Below are 21,632 nucleotides of genomic sequence, written 5' to 3' on the forward strand. Positions count from 1 at the left end.
CCACTGTAATTAAACCTAAATTAAGCTAACAGAATCAATTTTTTTTTTAAATTAAAAAAAAAAGATAAAACTAATATAAATTTACTTTATATAAGAATAATTATAATAATTTTAAATTTTCATATGAATTTATAATAAAAATATTAATATAAAAATTAATAAAAATCATATAATAAATAATTTAGTATTTTCAAAGAAAATTACCAAAAAATCAAAAAGTCGTGAGAGTGAGTGATGATTTGTTAGTTTGTCTCTGCTAGTCGTGGATCTGGTCATTGCATTCCGTCCACCTCTTTTTCTCCCTTTTCTTTTATATAATTTTTGCTTTTTCATTTTATTTTATATTTTATTTTTTCTCATTAGTTTCTCCCGCGTAACTTTTGGCTTGCAATTAGGATTAGAATCCTAAGCTTTTGTAATTACCTTCAACTACTTTTATTAATCTTTCACTTTACACTATTTTAAATAAAAAAATAAAAAAACTATTAAATTTGATAATAAATTTTTTTAAAAAAATCAACACTCTTACTCGGTAAAGTATTCGATCTTTATGAAAAGAAAAAATATTTATTAGAAGTATTTTATTTCGTAGTGTATCAATCTAATACCAATAAAATTAGTCTTAATCCATAAAATTAGAGATACCTATAAAATATAAAAAAAAATTAAAAAATTAAATCCACAAAGTTAAGATGAAATGAAATTGTGCAATGACGTATAACCTTTTTTTTTTTTTTTTTAGTTTTGAAAATATAAGATGTTATCTTAGACTTTGAACTGGCATTTTATACTATATATATTTATCTATTATTTATTTAATTATAAACTTAATTTGGAGCGTTTAATAAATATAAATTTTAATTAACATTTTAAAAATAATATTTCAAAATTAATTGTTTAAATTATAATTATATTGTTAAAATTTTGAAAATTTCAATCACTATCAGTTAAATGTATTTTTTATTATATATATATATATATATTCTTTGCGTAAAATACTAAAATGTGCCAAATTTAAAAATGACAAACAGGAACAAGACTGTGGTTATGGCAACTTGAAGATTAAAACATGAAAAAGAGTAAAAGTGCGTCCAAATACATATAACTTTGTAAGGATTTGTTTGGTTGGGATAAGTAAGTTAGGAAATTATAAATTTTTAATAATGTAAAGAATTGATTAATTTTAATAGCAGTTAGTATTTATTTCTGAAAATGGAAAAGTCATTTTCTTTGCTTCTAATAAAATAAATTATTTATTTCAAATTAAATTATTTATTTTATTAAAAATAAAATTTTTTAAAAAATAATTTATTTAAACCAAACAAGTCATAACCTTAGGTGAGCAGTCCGAAAACAAAATATTTATATAAAATATTTATTAATTCACCCTCTTACTTACTATCTCTCCATACACGTCAGCATCTCTCTCTCTCCTATCTAGATGCCAGCTTTGTCACTTTGTTGGTTTGTACCTCGCCAAATCACGAGCAATAGGGTAACAGATTCCATTTACGCAGCAGCTTGTGTAAATATAAATAAATATTAAAATGTTTTAAATAATATTTTTTTAAAATATATATTTTTTTTTTTATCTCAATTTCAAAAGTAACCTTCTTCATGTGGGCGGCTTTCGTCCTTTTTGGCCTGCGAGGACCAGACTATCTAATTTCTCAAGGTTTTTATTATTTTTATTTACTTATTCTTTAAATTGTATAAGAAGAAGTTGAAATTTTAATTTTTTTTTTAATATAATAAAAAGATATTGAAACTTGCAGATGGGTTGAAGGACAAGTATTTTTTGTGACAACTTTAGAGAGACAAGTGAATCAAAAGTTCGTGATGGAATAGGCGATTGGATTTAAAGATCCATTTTCTTGCGGACAACTACCAAAGACATTACTATTTTTATAATCTATAATGGGGTCCAATGATTGCCGGTGCATGTGAAATGGGTAAAAGCATGACCCATAGTATGGGACCCACGTTCATGTGGAAAATTTTACTATAATTTAAATTATAAATATATAAAATTTATGTATTTAATATATAAATTTTATTATATAATATTTTAAATTTAATTTAAATAAAAAAATAACTCTTTAAATATAAAATTATGGCCCTCTTATATCAAAATATCCCATAGACTATTGATATATTTAATTTAATTAAATATCATAAAAAAACCTTATCGCTAAGTTGAATATAAAGTTTTAAAATATTAATTAAGAGGTAAATAATTTACAAAAAATCGTTGTTTTATATTTAAAGCATAAATAATATTTAGTCAAAATTTCTAATATAAACTATTGATTAAAGGATTAAAAATGTCTGACACCAAAAACCGATCATCATTTCAATTTTTCTTGAGTTTTGCACAACTTATAAAATTATAATTAAAAAATTTTAAATATTTGCTAATAGTAAATATTAAATAATTATATTTTTATAAATTTTAAGTGTTAAATAAAGTATAATTAACAATAAAGGTGTTAAATGATTTTTTAAGGTAAAACTGAAGAATAAAAATGCTTTCAACCTTAAACATTTAAATTTACTATGCTTTCAATTTTCTTAAAATAGGGGTCTTATACATAAATCAAATCGATAATTAATTCTTTGAAATTATAAGTGTATATTTGATTTTAATAGAAGTCATTAATATATAAATTATGAATTTCAAATAACATTATTTAATTTATTATGAATTTTTTTAAAATGAATTTTAAATAATATTATTTTATAAATCACTTCATAAAAAATCACACTAAAATAAAATATTTTTAATATTTATGAGTTTCATATAAATTTATGACTCCCACTAATCGAAGAAAATCTATAATTTTATGAAACCTAAATCTTGCATTTTAAATTTTTCCATCCCAATGCAAGGCAAAACGTATTCTCATATGAAGACAAATTCATTTAACTTTTTATTTTATTTTTGTTAAATTTAATACTTATTATAAAATTTTTATACAAAATTAATTAAAATAATAAATATATTAATTTATACATAAACTACACATAAATAGAAAAAACCTGTTTATTCTAACAAGCAAATGTACCATCCGTACCAGGCCGTAACACCTCATCTCTTTCAACAAAAAAACTCATATGCTGTGATGTGAAGGGAATTTTGATATGCTCGTGGGCTAATCGTGACCGTTCATCTGAGAATCATCTTCTTCCATGCGAAATATAAGCCGTTGGATTGAAAGAACTGACACTGTGTGGATGGGTTATTGGTATGAGCATGGCCAATGGTGTTGGCTTTTTCGGTTATTCACCTTTATTTTCTGATTCTATTTTTCCATTTGAAGTTCTACCAACACTATATTACTTTTATTTTTATATGAAAAAAAATAATTAAAATAATTTTCATAAATTCTCAAATTCAAATCTCAATTAGATTTAATTATAAAAAAATTATTTATAAGATGTAATTTACATTTTAATAAATAATAGGAAATTATTATTATTATTATTATTAATTTATACACACGCTGGATCAAGTTCTCTCCAATTTAGTTTATATGTTAAAAAAGGTCGAAAATTTAATATAATAGAAAAACAAAAAGGAGAAGATAATGTACAGTAGGTTTGGTTATCCCAAAAAAATTGATGTGAGGATGAGGATGAGAATGAGTCCATCGTATTATGTGCCAGAAGATAGGGAGCATTTAAGAAGAAATCCAGCTCAAATTGCCCATTCCGATAACATTGTCCCTTCAAATCTTGTGGACCAACTTAGCCTTCAACTTGTGGCAAGGGGTTAAGCTTTTGTCAATACAATTTCAGCCCTATATATATATATATATATATATATATATATATATATATATATATATATATATATATAATTTTTATAAAAAAGAAATAATACAAAAATTTTAAAGATTATATTGTATTAATAGAGTATATAAATCAGCTAATAAGCAAGTTGTGTGTTTCATTTTTTGATTTTACAGTCTTTTTATGAGTTTAATCAAATAATTTTTAAATTTAAATATTTTATTAAATGAAAGATTGCCCTTCTATAACACTAATCTCTAAAAAATATAATAATTTACCAATAAAAATACATTATAACTCTATTAAAGCAGAAAAATACATTAAAAATTATATAGGTAATAATTTGTCATAAGTAAAAATACTTACAGGTAGTTACTTAAAAGAGAAAATTAAAGAGAGAAAATGGGAAGGAGAGGGAAGGATTTCTTTGCAATTTCCCCTTTTCTAAAATTGAAATGATTAATGTCTTATAGAGTATCTTTATATGGTGGGTAAATAAGGAAAATATAATGATAGTGAATTCAGGAAAGGAAAGTAAGAAATTTGTAGGCTGTATGGTCAATGTCCAATCCAGCAAGAAATGGCAATCTAAACAGAAATGGCCCCTCCCTTATTAATTGATCCCCAATACACCCACTGCCTTGAAATTAATGCTTCACTACACTAGCACATGAGGTGCTTGTGCTTTCCTTCCTGCCATTTTGTATACATGTATGGGATTTTAATTTATGCCTTATTTGTCATCTTGCTGATATTTGAATAATTGATTATCAAATTATTGCTACATGATTATCAAATTATTAGCATATTATGATTTGTAAATCATGGGTTTAGGTGACTTAATAAGATTTTTTTTTAACCCTCTAAATATTTAAAAAAAAAAAACTTTTCATTTCTTTCGAGACTAAAAAATGATGAAAATTTAAAACTCATGAAGAACTTTATTTTATAAAATTTTATTCTACCTTCTCTCAATTGAAGTGTAAATCCAATCCAAATAAAATCTTAATAGATGTTTCTTATTATTTTTATAGGACTTGATTGTTATTTGGGATCTTCTCCCTTCTTTTAAATAAAAACAATATTGTTTTACATCATCATATTATTTGACGCTATTTAATCATCCAAACAAAGTCTCCACTTTCCACCTACCATTCAAAACTCAAAAGTTTCTTTGTCATTCTCATGTTTATCACCAATAAATTAAAAGCATAAAGTGAATTTCAGGGGAAAAAAAAAATTGTGGGTGATGACAGCACCAACCCAAAAAGATTAGTCTCTAGTGAGGGGTGAGTGGGCTGAAGTTTGCTTTTTAGGATGGGATGTGGAATTGGAAAGGGAGACCTTTAGGCTTTATAAATTCCACAAGTGGGATTCTGATACACACTTGCATATTAAGCACTTTTTCTAATCTTATTTTTTCCTTTCTCTACTTGTCTTGTACCTTGTTTGTTTCTTTCTTTTTTTTATTAGTTCAATTAAAATTGCATGGAGATGATCTTCAATCTTTAAAATGTGAATAAATAATTATGAAATGAGAATCACTAATTTAACTAGTAGACATAAAAAAGGAGAAAAAAATAGAAAAAAAAAGTTTGATTGATTTTTTTTTTCTTTAACTTTAATAATGAATTATCAAATTTGACTTGATTCAATGGTTGAAAGCATATAATTCACTTGATAGATTTAAGTTCGAGTCACCACTTCTCCAATATCTTTATTAAGAAAAAATTATCAAGATTTAAACAATTGAAAATGGTTTATAATTAACTCATATTCTTATTAGATGTGCTTAACAGATTCAAATCTTATCCATTTTTTAATAATTTTGTGTCAAATTTAATATTCACTATTTTTTTTTCCAATTATATATGATCATGAATCAATATTCACATGCTAGAGTAATTTTGTCTCAAATTTAATATTTTTTTTTTCTAATTATATATGAAGATGAATCGATACTCACATGCTAGAGTAATTTTATCTTTTCGATGTAATTAAAGGTGAGATACACAAAAAGAAGGAAGTGAAAGAGATCTATCTATTTGTATATGCTTTACTCTACATCGAATCTCAATAATGAAGACTGAAGAGCATATTCACTTGGCAACTCCCAATCTTTGGAAACTAATTATTATTGTAAATTTGGAAATAATGGCATTTAGTAACATGATTTGGTTAATGATTTGTCCTCGTTTGGCCGTAAAAGAGGCTTGAACTGAAAAAGGAACCAACCCATTTGTTTAAACAAAAGAAAGCATCAAGACAATGAGAAAAGGCTTCTCCAAAACATTACTTAAGAGAATGGTTGTAGCCGATACGCAGAGACCCTTCTGTGTGTACTTTACAGCCCTGAGGGTGAAGGATTTTGGCTCAACCAGAAATTTGTGTTGTTTGGGTGTCTGGAATTGCTAGTCTTTTTTGCTTCATGTACATCATCTGCATATATAGACCATGAGAATTGCTGAAAAGGTTGCTACTTTCAGATAAACTAGCTAGCCCTTTGTTGTTTGTGTTCAGTTTGTGCTTTCTTTCTTGTTTGTATTTAGGAACAAGTAGAAAGTGGGCATAGGGAAGATGATGACTTCTGGAATTTAGAGTTTGTAAATTTTTATATAATAATTGAGTAAGTGTCTACACACGTGCTTTTTTTAAAATATGAATATGACATGCTTGATAAGAGATGCGAAAAATGAGAATACTTTGTTTGGATGTGATTTGGAGGGCATTACTCGTCTATTGAAGATAACATGAGATAAAGTAATCCATTTACATAAAGCCAAACATGACATTGAAGACAACCCAACTGTAAAACCAACTTCCGTAGATGACATGCATGATTCAGCATGTAGAGCTGCTTATTATGGCTTGGCAGGACGTTAGGGACAAGAAGAAGGCAAGAGCAGCTGCCGTGCAAGACAAGACTTTGCCTTATCATCGTCAACAAAAAAACATGGAGAAGACATTAGACATAAGCGTGGAAAACGAAAACTGGGCCTCCTCAGACACTGTCAGCATGTGTCGTCTTCAATTAGGCTGCTCCTTCAGGGCTCAAATGAAATGATAAAACTAGAGTTTACACTTAGCAGCCCTTGTCGATACCTTATAATCACAAGACAAGCATTTGAATTGATTGCTAAACTATTAGTCCGTTAGCTAAATTATAATGTCCAGAAGTGCTACTGGAACTCGTACATGATTAGCTTTCCAGACTGAAATCAAGAGAACAGAAAATACAGTAAATTTCATATTTCTCGATGTCAACGTCATCATTCTGAGTATATATGGTATCCAAATTCGAACTAAAAATTGCAAAAGGCAAAAATGACAGGGATCAAGTAGAATTTGCCAACCTGTTTCCCTTGTTAGAATGGCACCAAGCCCAATGACCCAATGTACCCTTTACCCTACCAACATTTGATACGCCAAATCTGTTCCCTTTCAATTTAAGGAATCCTAGGATTAACATTCTACATCAGTGTATAGCCATACACATTATATTTACATCCAATAGCAATCCCAATAACTGAAAGACTCGATCTACTCCATTTTTCTCTCCGAAGCAATCATTCATTATTGTAAAACTCCACCCAAAACTCTTATTAGCTCGGATTTCTGCTCTGAGGTAAGCCTTGATGGGTACCTGACATCAATCTTGATTCTCAAATTACCCTTCTTTCCAGGTTCTCTTGAAATTGGCATTCCTTCATTTGGGACCAACACCTCGGCACCAGGTTTGACAATATCTGTTAGTGGGATCATGAGATTCCTTCCATCAAGTGTAGTAAACTCAAGGGTCTTACCCGTGAGGGCCTCCAGCAGTGTTATCTCCTCATTCACTACTAGATCATTACCATCCCTCTTGTAAATAGGGTGTAGTTTCTCATCCACCACAAAAATAAGATCCGCAGGAATAATACCAGGCTCCTGGTTACCCTTCTCAGGAAATGTGATCTTCGTACCCTTCTTCCAACCAGGTTTTATATCAATGGTCAGTATTTCTTCAAGAGTCTGAAACTTACTGCAAGAGAATTGTTAAAATTTGAAGTCAATATCAAAATGCAGAGGCAAATACATTTGTTCAAAGTTCATTCTTGAGACAATAGATACTCCTGAGACAGATATTTATTCCTTGTGCTCTTTCATTTGTCATCCAGAACAGGGAAGTTACAGTAGCCATGAAAAAAAAATCAAGTGTAAGACAAAACAAAATTGAAAAGAAAGAAAAATACAAATATTGAATAACACATTTCATTCAAAGAAATGTAATAGTCAGCTGCTCTAGCAAACAAAGAGGTGGGCGGGGGTGTAAAAAAAAGGAAAAACCAAACTAGATTGTTGGTATTCATTCAATTTCAGGCGTATCCCACCACGAAGGAAACCAAAAATGCTTGTAACCTTAAACATAGAGAATCAATTCCATTCCATAAAATTTCCCTCCTCTTATTCACCTTACAGGGCCAATCAGTCTTCACTCTTTAGTAGATGGTGCTTCTTGTAACTACTGGTGGAACGCTTCCATCTTGTTGCCACTTGAAACATCTCCGGACTGTTTTGTGTCATAATAGCCTAAAGGCCAAATAATGAATAAGCAGCAAAATCATTTCATTTCCACAAAAATTTCCTTTATAGAAATCTGCAAGAAGATTTATGATTGAAATTCTTCATCACTCAGCAGCAAAGATGCTTTGAGAATTTTTGAATGTTAATGATATTAAATGAACCAAAGAACTAGTGAGGAACAAAAATTTCTGAGCCCTGAGTGATGATACAGCAACTGATGTAGACACACACCTGTTGGTAGTTCATTCCAGATCTCATCAAAGAACAAGGTTCTCCTTAGCTTCATTTGAAAATTGCTTTACCATCTTTACACTGCTTGACCAAGGTAGCTTTTGAACCAGACAAACCCAGCTAAAACCTGGCACAGAGAGGGCAAAGCTTCACCTAAAACCCAACAAAAATGCAATATTCCAACCCTCATAACAGCCCAATGTACATTCACTTTCCACATCAACAAATTGAAAAGGGTTGAAAGCCCATAACTGCCAGAGATATTCATAGTGCTTGTTCTAGCTGAAAGCCCACAACATAATCCAAAGCCAAAAGAAGGTGGAACCGGATAAAAGACGGGACCGCTTAGGACATTGATTTCCTCTTTAGTACTCCCTCAGAATTTTAATCCACCTATTCCAAAGATTTACTGTGTAGAATCCAGAGATAGAATTCATAGAGTTATGGAGGCCCCCCAAAAAAAGAAATGCAAACCATAACTTCACTAATCTCCAAAATTCTCACTTCTTTATCTACCAAGATAACATTGTATTTCTCCTAATCTGGTCCAGAAAAGAGAGATTCATACTATAGGAACCTTCAATTCTAACTTTTATTATCCTCGTATCTGTCACTTTATCGATTCATAAAGAGAGTGCATGCACGATGATATTGACATGAGATTCACTTGACTTTGTATACCAACCATGATACATTTCAACCAATGAGAACAGTTTCCATAAAACTAAGCAGCCAATCAAAGGAAAGTAGAATTTTCATAAACAGAACGAGAATCTCCAACTACATTTATACTTAAAGTGCTTTCAACCTCCAAATAGCTTAGCAAGGAAAAGAAAACCTTTCCTTATTCATCGCTGTTCTACAAAAGTTTGTAGTAGCAAATTTATCCTTAAGTCACATTTCTCTGATAACTCCTACCTAATCTCATCCTCAAACCCAAATGTCGTTTAAAACCATATAGGAAATGCTTAATTTCTCCTCTAGTTACAGAATTTATCACCAAATTTCAGCACAATCACTAAAATTCAATTTGTACCAATAAAATCTCTAGACTTTGATATTGTTTTAAGAACCAATAAAATCTCTAGACTTTGATATTGTTTTAAGTTCACCATTGCCAAATCTTATAGAGGTGTTAGCTAACTTTTGATGCACTAAGAAATAGCCTTTTTTTTTAATAGCAAAATATGTAGAAAATTTTAATTGGTTATATAAAATATTTGGATGAAAGTCCATAGAAACCTAGCTACTTAAACCTTATTAAAATAACATGAAAGTTGGGGGATTTTACTAATACATATTGAATTGAGCAAACCATATTGAAATGAGTGATAAGTTCAATGACTATAGGTGAAATTAAGCCCAAAGGGATCCCAAAAAATTGAAAACCATCACTATCTCCCAATCTTGGAGTTTTCTTCTAAAAGAAACACAACTCAGCTTCATTACCATTAACATGGACAGCACCAGAAATTGATTCTTGGAAAGGCAATTTCTATAACGTGGATTATGGCAAAAACAAATTGGTGACCCATCATCCCACTTTAAAAGAATGTGAGCAAAACAAAATCCCATTTCTTCCTAAGATGCGACCATGGCCCCAAACCATGAGGCTTTCTATTAGACATAGAAAAGTAGGAATCCACCAAATTCTGTATTTTCCTTCCATCAACATCCTCCAATAATTTGCTTCTCCGCATAAACTTCAACAAGCATTCACCAAATAAAGCTTTACTGAATATCCAAAGAATTTTGATAATTTTTTTTTTAATAGGATACAATATAATATCCAGGTGCAATACGACCTAATGTGCAAACATTTAGTGAGGTAAAACAGAATAAGCGCTTATAAATTAGCTCAATTTTGTACTGGATGAAAAACTAATCTACTCCAGTGATGGATTTTGATCTCATACACATAAATTCAATCCAACAGGGCAGGACAGTATCCACAAATATACTGTTTGATCCTTCAGTTAACAGTGTCCACACCAGATGCTCATCACATGCAACTTTATACTCTCTATTTTGATACGTGACAAGGGAACTTTTGCTCTAAGTGAAAGATGCCAGATCAAGAAAAAATTTAGAGAGTGGCATGATCTCTAAACTTGAAAAGGACTCAGCAATAGTAGTGATATAAGACATCTAGCAAACCAAAAATACACACCCCACTAGGAGTGTAAACCTTAAATAGGATCTCAAAATCAAAAAAAAAAAAATGTCGTGATTTCCTTTCATAACATCAATCCTGGAAATGACAAGAGAAGTTCTCTTGTCTCATACTTTCAGATATAAACTGTTGCATTGTCCAAACAATTCGCTGCAAAGAGTTTACTGATTCCATTAGTCGAAGTTTAATATATAATAAGTTAATAAAGTAACGCTATGAAAAACACTCTGTGAACATTGTACTAAATTCACTATGTTACAAAGTTATCCATCGTAAGCAATATTAACCAAAATTTAAATTAATACTTCATAATAGACACACTAAAAGCTTCCAATTTCAAAAATGTAAATAATTAACACGTACCCAGAAGCATCATAAGCAATTCTCGAAATCCGCATCTTCTTCTTAGCACCCTTATATAGGTCCTCCAAGCTACACGGTAACGCATTCTCAATGGGAGCAGCCTTTTTCGCCTCTGCTCCATTGCCGAAATAATGAGTATTACTCTTAAAATAATACCTACCATGATTATTCCCTCCTCCCCCGCCAGCTCCTCCTCCCCCGCCAGCACCCCCACCACCTCTGCTCTCGGATCCAAAAAATTCCTCGTATATATCATCAGCGTCCCTAGGCTTGAACCTGAAGGAGGGATTAGTATGCTGCCTCTGATAATAATGACTAGATGAAGACGCAGACGAAGGCGGCGGGTAGAGGCCGGATTTCAAAGCCTCTTCACCATATAAATCGTAGATCTGCCGCTTCTGAGGGTCGCTGAGTACATCATAAGCTTCAGAAATCTGCTTGAATTTAGCCTCGGCTTCAATCCTCTTAGCAGACGGGTTCTTGTCCGGGTGCCATATCATGGCGAGGCGCTTGTAGGCCTTCTTGAGATCATCGTCGCTGGCGTTCCTATTAACTTTGAGCATATTATAGTAATCGACGCCCATTTCCTCTACGGTGGCCGGAGACTAGGGAGCGTTGGATGGGTAACCGGAAAAAGGAAAATACAGCAGCGGATCAGAGCGCGTAGAGAGTATATAGTAGCGGTGGAGGGAAAGGGAATGAGAGGAAAGACGTGTTAGATGTGATAGATCTGGGTCCCTTACTGCCCCTAACGTCTATCGTGCATAAATAAAACTAAAAAATCATTTAATTTATTTAATTAAAATAAAATAACACTATACTTGTTCTTCATATTTGATTTGATCAGGGGTTTTAAAAAATGATCTTATAAATAATTATTAATAATAGATTAAGGATATGTTTGGTTTAAATGTTGAAGGTAAAGTTGTTATTATTATTACTAATAATTGATGGCATTATTAATGTTTGATAAAATTATATTAGTTATTATTATTAATATGTAAAATAATCAATAAAAGTATATATATCTTGTAATTTATTTTATTATTAAAATAAATATATAATTATTAATTTTTTATTTAAATAATTTATTTTATTATTAAAATATATAAATAAAAATTAAATATTTTAAAGTAATAAAATAGAGGAGAAAATAAAATAATAAAAATAAAAATAAAATAAATGAGTGTTTCCACTAAAATAAAAGCTAAAAGATAAAAATAAAAATAGATGACAAAAGAGAATGTTGGAGTAAGAATTTTTTTTCCCACATATATATATAAATGTATAGCTTCTCAATAAACTTCTATTTTGAAGCTAATATAAATAGTTATTGATAAATATCTCTTCAACTACTAATCATTTTTTAGTTTTTTGAATATTTTTGAAATACATAATTTTAAATATTTAAATATTTATTAGCTATTAACTATATTTAACGGTTGAAACAAACACTCTATAAGGAAAACAATAAACTAAAAATTCACTTTTGAGAGTCAAAAATAAATATTAAAAAAATAAAAGAAAATTTGTTAAAAATATAAAAATTAAAATAAAATATTAAAAATTAAAAAGGAATAATATAAAAATATAAATAAAATTTACATAAAGATAAAAATATTAAAGGAGTAAATAGTATTTTTTTTAAATACTAAAATTTTAAGGGGCAAACAATTTTTTTTGAAAAAATATATTAAAATTATGAATAAAATTTTAAGTTTCAAAACTTTTTCATTTGAGACATGACCCTCCAAGCTCCATGTGGCACCGCTCTGCTCTTTATCCCGCAGGTTTTTAAATACATTAGGTCAATATAAGAAAATATATTTGTATTATTGCTTTAAGAGAAAACTTGAGAATTAGCATAAAAAAAAAAAGTTAAACAAAAAATGATGAAATCTTTAATTAGTATGTGATACAATATATATCTAATTATAAAATTATACAAAATTTTGTGTCGCCCTTTAAATATCTTTTTGTAAAATTTATACAATGATAGCCTATGTAACTCCAAAATAATTGGTTCGGTCAATCAGGCGTTAAATGATCATGACTCTCCGAGCCAATTTTCACTGATTACACTTCAACTTTATGATAGATATACAGGGGGAAGAGAGTTGGGTAACTGAAAACCGATTAGAAACTAACTGAAATGGATTTTCTCTTATATCAAATTAAAATTGAATAATTTTATTATAAATAATAATTAATTGGAATTAAAAAAAAAAGTCCGAAAATTGAATGACGAAAGAAAATTAGCATTCGAAACTATGAAATATGAGCTCAAGTGCTCTGTTCTCGCCTTGCTCGGCCTTTCTTTTAATCCACGGCAAATCATAAAAATTGGCCCATGTTAAACTTTGGGAGGATCTAATCTAAGGTTTAAAGTTTGCAAACATACATACATACATCTCATCCAGTTTTTAATTATACTCTTCAACATTATTAAAATTAAATTTTAATTTTATTAAATTAATACTCATTAATTCATATAAAAGACACCCTATGCATGGTTCACATGAATACTACAACAACAAAAAATTTTACCATCAATTTATAAAAATATAAAAACATGGAAATAAGTTGATTACAATGAAGTTTTGCCTGTGGAGAACAGGAAGATGAAGCCATCACTTTCTCTAGGAGATGTGAAAGGATAATGAAATTGTCAAACTACCAATTAGAATATGTGGTTCATTATTATATGCAATTAATTAGCGCTTGCATGAAAAGGGATTTCATTTCTAGAACGGTTTCTAGAATGGTTGAATTCTTCGTGCTTTCGACATACGGTCCAATATGCAACACTGGGGTTAGACTACGCTAGCCTTGACAGGATTTTCCAAGGGAAAAAGAAATTGGATTAGTCTATTGGATCCTTCCCCTCAATTTGTAAGTAGAACAAGTTCTACAGCAATTTTAAGAACGCACACATCGATTTGGTGCATTCAAAACTATTATTTATGAAGTATTTTTCAACAAAGTCTAACCTACCTTAATGAATAAAAGATGAGAGATCTCATTGTTATCAATTGGACTGAGCCTGTTGAGCACATAAAGTTGATCTCTAACTTCAAATAAGATGTTATTCAAAAACCACATTGAAAACTTCCCGTTATAAATATCCACTGCAGAACATGCAAACTGGAATGGATATGCCTATTAAACAGTTGCAAAAACTAAAACATTTGTAATTTGACACTAGCTCAAAGTTCTCATCACAAAAACAATTCCAATAGGGATTCTGCATTAAGTCAGAAAAATCATATAGAAGAAAATCACCTGATGCCAATGAAAAAACAAATATACAAAGCAACATGTCACTAGTTTAATTTGAACCTGTTATATATGCCACCACAATGCCAAGCTGTGGCTTTCTAATGTGAGCCAATCCTCTGATGCTTGGTTCATGCAGACTAAAGCCAACTGAGTCTGTCCAATTGAACCCAAGAAGATTCAGTATGTCTCCTAAAACTTGCATTTTGTGAAACCCACAAACAAGCCAGAATCGTGTATGGAACATAATTAATAGAACAGAAACATTCAGTAAGCACAAGCAAAAAAAAGTCGTGAACCTTTTTATTTAGACAGCATAAGATTGGCCAGTGAACCCATCATGGAGCTGCAATGAACCATCTTTCATCAGGTTGAGGCTCAAACTCTTGAATCTCTCCCTTGAATACTGCCGAGATGCCTTTCTCCAGTCAGTTCCAGCTTTCATCATAACAACAAATTCTTCATAACTGATGCATCCATCCTGAGAAATAAAAATGGAAAATATATAGATCAACCGTACAAAATTATTGAGAGGGAATAGAGAGAATATATCAACCACTCAAGTCCAGATTCTTGAACAGTTTCAAAATTTTCTAAGATGCAGTACTAAGATAACCAACTAGCCACAGATTATTTGTATTCCAGTTCTGAAGACAATTTTCAAGTGATATGTCCAGGTGAATCTGTAGAAAGATGGCGGTATTCATAAGTGATACCTTGTCAGTGTCAACTTCACGCATGATGTCATTCAGCACATCATTATCAGTTTCACCAGATTCATCTGCTAAGGCCTCTCGTAGCTCATCTAATTCTATATATCCACTACCATCCATATCAAAAAACATAAATGCCCTGCGGAAATGCTCATCATTCTCCATTTTCTGCAAATGAATTGTTACAGCTACAAACTCTCCATAGTCCAGTACACCATTTCCGTCAACATCAGCCTATAACAAAAACACAATGCAGATACCGCTGAAAAGACTTGAGATTAAACCTAAAAGGCAATTAAACATTTCCTGAAATCTAGGATGCTCTGTACAAATACTTATGCGAAAAATGATAACGAAGGCCATTGACAAAGTTTTAATGTTGTAGGACCTTGTACGGCCAAAAACAAACTATAAATAGAAACAAAGACTAATTTAATACATACCTATGTTCATTAATATAAGTGTATATGTGTGTATTATTTATGCACACATATACGTGCAAACAAATGCAAGTATGGATTTAATCCACCATTAGTCCTCTTTTACGATATACCTATATTCATTAATACAAGTGTGTATGTGTGTATTATTTATGTACATATATACATGCAAACAAATGCAAGTGCGGATTTAATCCACCACCAGTCCTCTGTTACGATTGTGCATAGCATGCAAAACTCATAAAGTAATCTTGGTGGCAATTCTGCAATTCTGTAGACAATAGAGAGTCATGTAAATACTTGCTTTTGACAACTTGCAATGCATTATCAACAATGACACATCACCGAAGGCTTCATCAGGCATGGAAGGAAGGATTAAGGATTTCAATTAACTAATGAGGGGAGAGGGGAGGACTTAGAGAGTATTCTTGTCATTTAAATCACTAAGGAATGTTGACATTAAAGATTCCAATGCACGTTTGCTACAAATATAAGAATCCAAATGAAATGAAACACACAATACAAACAGACACAAGTTATCATACAAAATTGTATAAGCATATCATTGATAGGCTAACCGTCACAGACAAAGATAAAATAAAATTAAAAAATATATATATAAAAAGGAGGTTTTCTGTCCAAATATGTTTTCCAGATCAATTTGGCAGAGCATGAGAAGCACTTAATCATTAGATAATCCAAAACTGCAAGTTACAGTTTACTACGTAAATGTAAAATGCAGCACCAGATCTAACACTAATGATATCAGAAGGTATGATATAACATCTAATACAATCAAAATCAAAATAGCATCCATCAATCAATTTGGAGAAAGAAAAATATAAACATAAGAGTTTACCACATCCATTAATAAATTTGAAGATAGCAAAAGAGAAATATAAGAGTTTACCACTTCCATCAGCATCTTTATCTCTGGTTCAGCCAGTTGAGAACCAACCTTCCGAAGACCAGCCCTTAGTTCCTCAAAAGTTACTTTACCATCATTGTCCGTGTCCATCAATGTAAACATGTCTCTGATTACTTCAACCTCTTCAAGGGATAGGTGTTCAGCAATTACCTATAGCATTTAATTGGTTTTATGGTTCTCAAATGATTACAATTGCACAACACAATAATAATGGTCAGAATTTTAGCTGAATATGATGCATAAACCAAGAGATGCTTTACCCGCAATGCTTTCTTCTTAAATCTATTCATCAATGAAAATTGCTTGAGCCTTGTTCTCACAATGTCCCCCAATGGGACATTTGGAGCTTTGTTTGCATTTTGTAGCCAGGAATGTTCTATCAACAAAAGAAATGAAAAGCAAAAGTTAGCACAACTATTTTATAAACAGTAGCCATTTTGCAGGATTAATTAAACATCTTAACAATATAGAAATCTTTTGCTAGGAATGCTATAAATTTATCTCAACTTGACTATATTGCCTCCCGAGTCCTGGCTATACTAAGGCTTCTGCATTAAACGAGTGGAATATATATGTGCAACTAGCAAAAAGATTAGTCCTCTTTTGCCAAAACTGTCCAATCAAAAACAGGAAAGCACTCAATAACTGTAATATAACTTAAGAAATTAGGACATAGTAATGCTTGTAACACTTTCAGCAGCATATCCTGAACAATATTCTTTTGGTGCCAATTTGGGACATAGTAATGCTTGTATTACTTTTAGCAGCATATCCTGAACAAGATTCTTTTGGTGCATATTCGGGATTAAGGTTGAATTTTTAAAAATAAATAAATAAAGTCCGTAAGGAGAGTATTAGAAAAAAGGTAGGAGTGGGGCCAATTAAGGATAAATTGAGAGAAGGGAGATTGAGGTAGTTTGGTCATGTGAAGCGTAGACATACGGAGACTCCAATTAGACAAGTAGAGCACACTGGGTTAGAGGATAGAAAGAAAAGAAGGATAGAAAGAAAAGAAGGGGTAAACCCAAACTGACTTGGAGGAGAATAGTACAACATGACCTAGAAGTATTACACATTTCCGAGGATTTAACTCAAAACCATTTAGAGTGGTGAAAGAGAATCCATACAGCCGACTCCAATAAAATTTTTGGGATAAAAGTTTAGTTGAATTGAGTTGAGTTAAAAAAAAAAACATCATTTTAGATGTTGCAAAATACACATAATGAAGTTTTTATGATCAATATATAAATTATGAAGTTTTTATGATAAAAAATCATCATTTTTTTCAATACATTTCAGTATACTTTTATGATCAAAATATTCTAGCTCAAAATTATTTTTAATGGTGCTTTTTTAAGTAACAACTGCAAAGACAATGCCAAACAAACTTCTACTGATATATGCAAGGGAGAGACCAAAATGCTTTGAAATGGCCTAACACATAGGAGGAGAACATAAAGTAAGGAGCACTTTGTCACTCTTTGGATTTCAGTTTGTGCTCTGGAGCACACCTTAATTTCACGTCAAGAAATGCTCAGTCAAAAGAAAAATTGAAGTGACTTAAGTACATTATATGAATTTTAAAGATAGCATGAAGAGCCTTCAAACATATGAGTACTTTTTTTAAAAAAAAATCTAGGAATTACCAATTTGAAAATATGAAAATCAAAGAGATATTAAAGGGCTTGCTATCTTCAACTTGTAGATGTTTATGAGGCTTCCCCTGCAAAAAACACATCATCCAGGACTCATTTATACTTTCTGCACCAACATGTAACCAGATTGGAAAGGAAGAGAATATCTCCCTGTCTGTGGACTATAAGCCTCCACCATTAGAACCATGGTCAGACACAACGTTCTCATTTTTATCAGACCATTTCCCTCAAACCACATTCCTACTAAATCTTGGAGAAAAAACACAAGCTATAATCTAAAAATGGACATTATCCTCTCCAATCCCAAAAAACAAAGTTGTAAAGCTTTAATGATTCTTTCAGAAAACTAGCAAATTGGTGCTAGCTCTTTGAGATAAACATGCCAATGAATTTATCTCAAACCAATATAGTATCAGTGTGTCATTTCAAATGTTTTATTGCTCTTTTGAGTAAAACAAATATAATCTGGAAAGTGAAGATCAGAAACCTGCATTATCTTCAAATTAATCCACAATGCAATCATAACAATTTTTGTGTCTGAGGTTGTTTCTACTTGCCAATTTCTTTAACATATTAATCTTCACGATTAAGAGAGCCATCAACATCAGAAGCTCAGCAAACTATGAACAGGGCAAACTTTAGTCTCAAGAACTCTAAATGGACTTACCAAGCACTTGCTGAGCAGTCAAGCGCTTTTTAGGATCTGGCTCCAACATATGCCGAACAAGACTCTTAGCACTGTCTGAAATCTGAGGCCATGGTTCTCTCTTAAAATCAATCACTCCCCTCAAAATTGCCAAAGCAACACCCTGCTCAGTCTCTGCCATAACCAATAAAAACAACTACTTTAGAATCTAAACAAAATAGTTTTATCACTGTACGTCAATACTAACATTGTTAATAGCATACCTGCCCAAAACGGAGGAACCCCACATAATAAAATATAAAGTATCACTCCAGCACTCCACACATCAACCTCTGGTCCATAATTACGCCTCAACACTTCTGGTGCCATGTAATACGGACTCCCAACAATCTCTGCAAACTTATCCCCTGTCACAAACATTTAAACTTCAAAATTCGAGCCAGAATCAAGCCAAAAAACCACAAACACAAGCACAAATACACAACATTCTCCCATCTGCAAGACTCAAAATTGTATATTAAAAAGCAATCTCACGAGAACTCACAAAATTTTCTACTCAAACTCAAATTTCAACAAATAATCAAACCAAAAACACATAATTACCCACCCCAAAAGATCAAGTGTAACAGTTAACCAAAGTCCTAGCAAGAAATCCAAAACCCAAAAAGTCCAAGCACACAATCCAGCTACAGCCAATAATCAAATAAAATCCATTCCACACTAACAACACAGTACTTAGCGACCACCAGAAGAAGGCCAGAAAATCATAAAGCAAAATTTTATAAAAAAAAAAATGAATTATAAAAAAAATGAAAATAAAGGAACAACTAAAGCACAAACCTGGCTTGAAAAATACTGAGAGTCCAAAATCAATAGCCTTAAGCACGGAATTCTCCTTCTTATTAGAAAACAGAAAATTCTCCGGTTTCAAGTCTCTATGCATAACTCCATTCTCATGACACATCCTGACAACCTCAGCTATCGTTCTGGCAACATTTGCCGCCGCTCTCTCACTGTAATGCCCTCTGGCCACTATCCTGTCGAAAAGCTCCCCTCCCTCGCATAACTCCATTACCAAATGCACGTTTTCATGGTCCTCGTAAGTCGCCTTCAGCTTCACTACATTCGGGTGGTCCGGTAAACTGGACATAATCGCGACTTCCCTTCTCACGTCCTCTATGTCCACCGCCGTCCGTAGTTTTCGCTTGGAAATCGACTTGCATGCCAACGCATCTTTAGTCTCTCGGTCAGTACACAAATACGTGATGCCGAATTCTCCCCGGCCGAGTTCTCGCCCCAGGATGTACTTGTCGCCGATCTGAGGCCGGTGACTGAGTGGGATCACGTCTTTCAATACCCGGATCGGAGCAGCCGGGGATTGGATAGATTCTTCAGCGTAGGGATTGGGCGTCCGCTCTTTAGACTTCTTCTTGCGTCTGTGATTAGTACGGTGCGTCTTGGAGTCAGGGCTGGAGTCTGGTCTCACACAGGCGTTACAGTTTCCCATGCTCTGTGTTGCTTAAAAGGCTTGAGAGAAAACAAAACAAAACAAAAAGGAAGACAGGCGCAAGTTGGTTCTGGGTCGTGACGAGAGATGGGTTTTGGCCTTTCTGGGCGGTGAGCGGTGGTGTAGAAGGTCCGGCAGGAAATGATTGGGTTGAGTGGGATGAAGAGGGACGAGGGGGGAGAAGAAAACGCGGGTTCAGTTGAGAAAAAGTGGGCCGTTTGAAAAATCAGTGTAATCACTAATCGCCTTCTTCTATGGTTAATGGGACTTTGGTTAATATATTTACCAAAAAATTATCTATTGGTACATAAGTTGAAATAAAGCTCACTTCTGCCCTAGCTCCAATTAGACTTAATTTATATTTTTTTTGTGTTAAATTTGGATGTGTATTGCTCTTTCATGTTCAGGATCGAAGTATAAAATATTCATGAGAGATCTAAATATTAACGAGAGATATTTTTGATGTCATTTTAAGAATATGTATCAAGTTTAATTTATTTTAAAAACTAATTCAAAGAGAATGAGTGCTTAAGTCTATATATAAAAAATATATTACTCTATCCCAAATTAAGGTGAAATCTTAACATGACCCAATTAAAACTGATATTGCTGGCATTGATAAAATCATGAAGATCCAACTGCGATGATGAATAGTTAATTAGAGCTAGGGAGATGTAAGGCAAATTCTTGGCAGCATAATACAGGATACACACAGAGAATGTGGCTGATATGAATGATGAAATTGATAATGAAGAAGCAGATGGTGATTAGACTGAGGTTGGCAATGATGAAGATGATATAAATAAGAAAATCTAAGGGTTAAATGATTAAGTTGGAAGTGATAGTAAGTAATAAAGACAGTAAAAATGAGTCAGGTGAAATGAAAATCAAGAGGACAAAATTAAAAAAGAGTGATGTATGATTCATAACGCGAGAGGTTGCATTTATTTCAGGTATGGTTTTTGCAAATATTGAATTAGTACGAGACACCAATTGGGTTACGTTAGTACAAAATGCTGCATTTTTCTATCCCATTTTAACAAAACACACGTACATCTTTACAATTCTTTTTTTTTTTTTTTAATCTTTGTAATTCTATGTAATGCCCTGCCACCTAGCTTTGTTCCCTACTTCAGTCTGGAAAAATCAATTTTCCTCTCCTTCCTTGCCATTGACCATAAAGCCTAGCAAAACACTTGCAATAAGCACAACTTTCATTCTCAACCCGTCTTTCTTAAATCTACAAACATCTTCATTTGCAATGATCCAATCCCTCTTCATCTTAACTAAACCACATTTCATATGATATTGCCATAAATTCTTAGGTTATTTAACAAATTTTGTT

General features: G+C 31.8%; 2 protein-coding genes across 3 annotated transcripts; both read right to left on the reverse strand.

Moving 5' to 3' along the window:
* Positions 1–7,016: 7,016 nt before the first annotated feature.
* Positions 7,017–11,867, reverse strand: LOC110654338 (uncharacterized). Its single transcript, XM_021810284.2, has 2 exons — positions 11,123–11,867; positions 7,017–7,813 (listed from the first exon to the last, which is right to left on the reverse strand). Exons 1-2 carry the CDS (start codon positions 11,704–11,706, stop codon positions 7,366–7,368), a joined length of 1,032 nt encoding a protein of 343 aa, XP_021665976.2. The 5' UTR covers positions 11,707–11,867; the 3' UTR covers positions 7,017–7,365.
* Positions 11,868–14,340: 2,473 nt separating this feature from the next.
* Positions 14,341–20,546, reverse strand: LOC110654336 (calcium-dependent protein kinase 10). 2 transcript variants are annotated; one of them, XM_058132472.1, is made up of 8 exons: positions 19,621–20,546; positions 19,044–19,187; positions 18,802–18,954; positions 16,740–16,855; positions 16,462–16,629; positions 15,115–15,345; positions 14,698–14,879; positions 14,341–14,554 (listed from the first exon to the last, which is right to left on the reverse strand). In XM_058132472.1, exons 1-7 carry the CDS (start codon positions 20,285–20,287, stop codon positions 14,706–14,708), a joined length of 1,653 nt encoding a protein of 550 aa, XP_057988455.1. In that variant the 5' UTR covers positions 20,288–20,546; the 3' UTR covers positions 14,341–14,554; positions 14,698–14,705. The 2 variants fall into 2 exon arrangements, with proteins under 2 accessions (XP_057988455.1, XP_057988454.1); XM_058132471.1 differs by having other exon boundaries at positions 14,341–14,879.
* Positions 20,547–21,632: the final 1,086 nt, after the last annotated feature.

Source organism: Hevea brasiliensis, chromosome 13, assembly GCF_030052815.1.
Source record: "Hevea brasiliensis isolate MT/VB/25A 57/8 chromosome 13, ASM3005281v1, whole genome shotgun sequence".
NCBI classification, from domain to species: domain Eukaryota; kingdom Viridiplantae; phylum Streptophyta; class Magnoliopsida; order Malpighiales; family Euphorbiaceae; genus Hevea; species Hevea brasiliensis.

What these genes read in the sequence shown, in the direction of transcription:
- LOC110654338 (XM_021810284.2), bottom strand. Translation starts at nt 11,706, where the DNA reads ATGGGCGTCGATTACTATAATATGCTCAAAGTTAATAGGAACGCCAGC. An exon ending in ATTGCTTATGATGCTTCTGG is followed by an intron (nt 7,814 to 11,122) that starts GTACGTGTTAAT and finishes ATTCTCTTGCAG; the next exon opens with TAAGTTTCAGACTCTTGAAG.
- LOC110654336 (XM_058132472.1), bottom strand. Translation starts at nt 20,287, where the DNA reads ATGGGAAACTGTAACGCCTGTGTGAGACCAGACTCCAGCCCTGACTCC. An exon ending in GACTGCTCAGCAAGTGCTTG is followed by an intron (nt 16,856 to 18,801) that starts GTAAGTCCATTT and finishes TTTTGTTGATAG; the next exon opens with AACATTCCTGGCTACAAAAT. An exon ending in TTAAGAAGAAAGCATTGCGG is followed by an intron (nt 16,630 to 16,739) that starts GTAAAGCATCTC and finishes TAAATGCTATAG; the next exon opens with GTAATTGCTGAACACCTATC.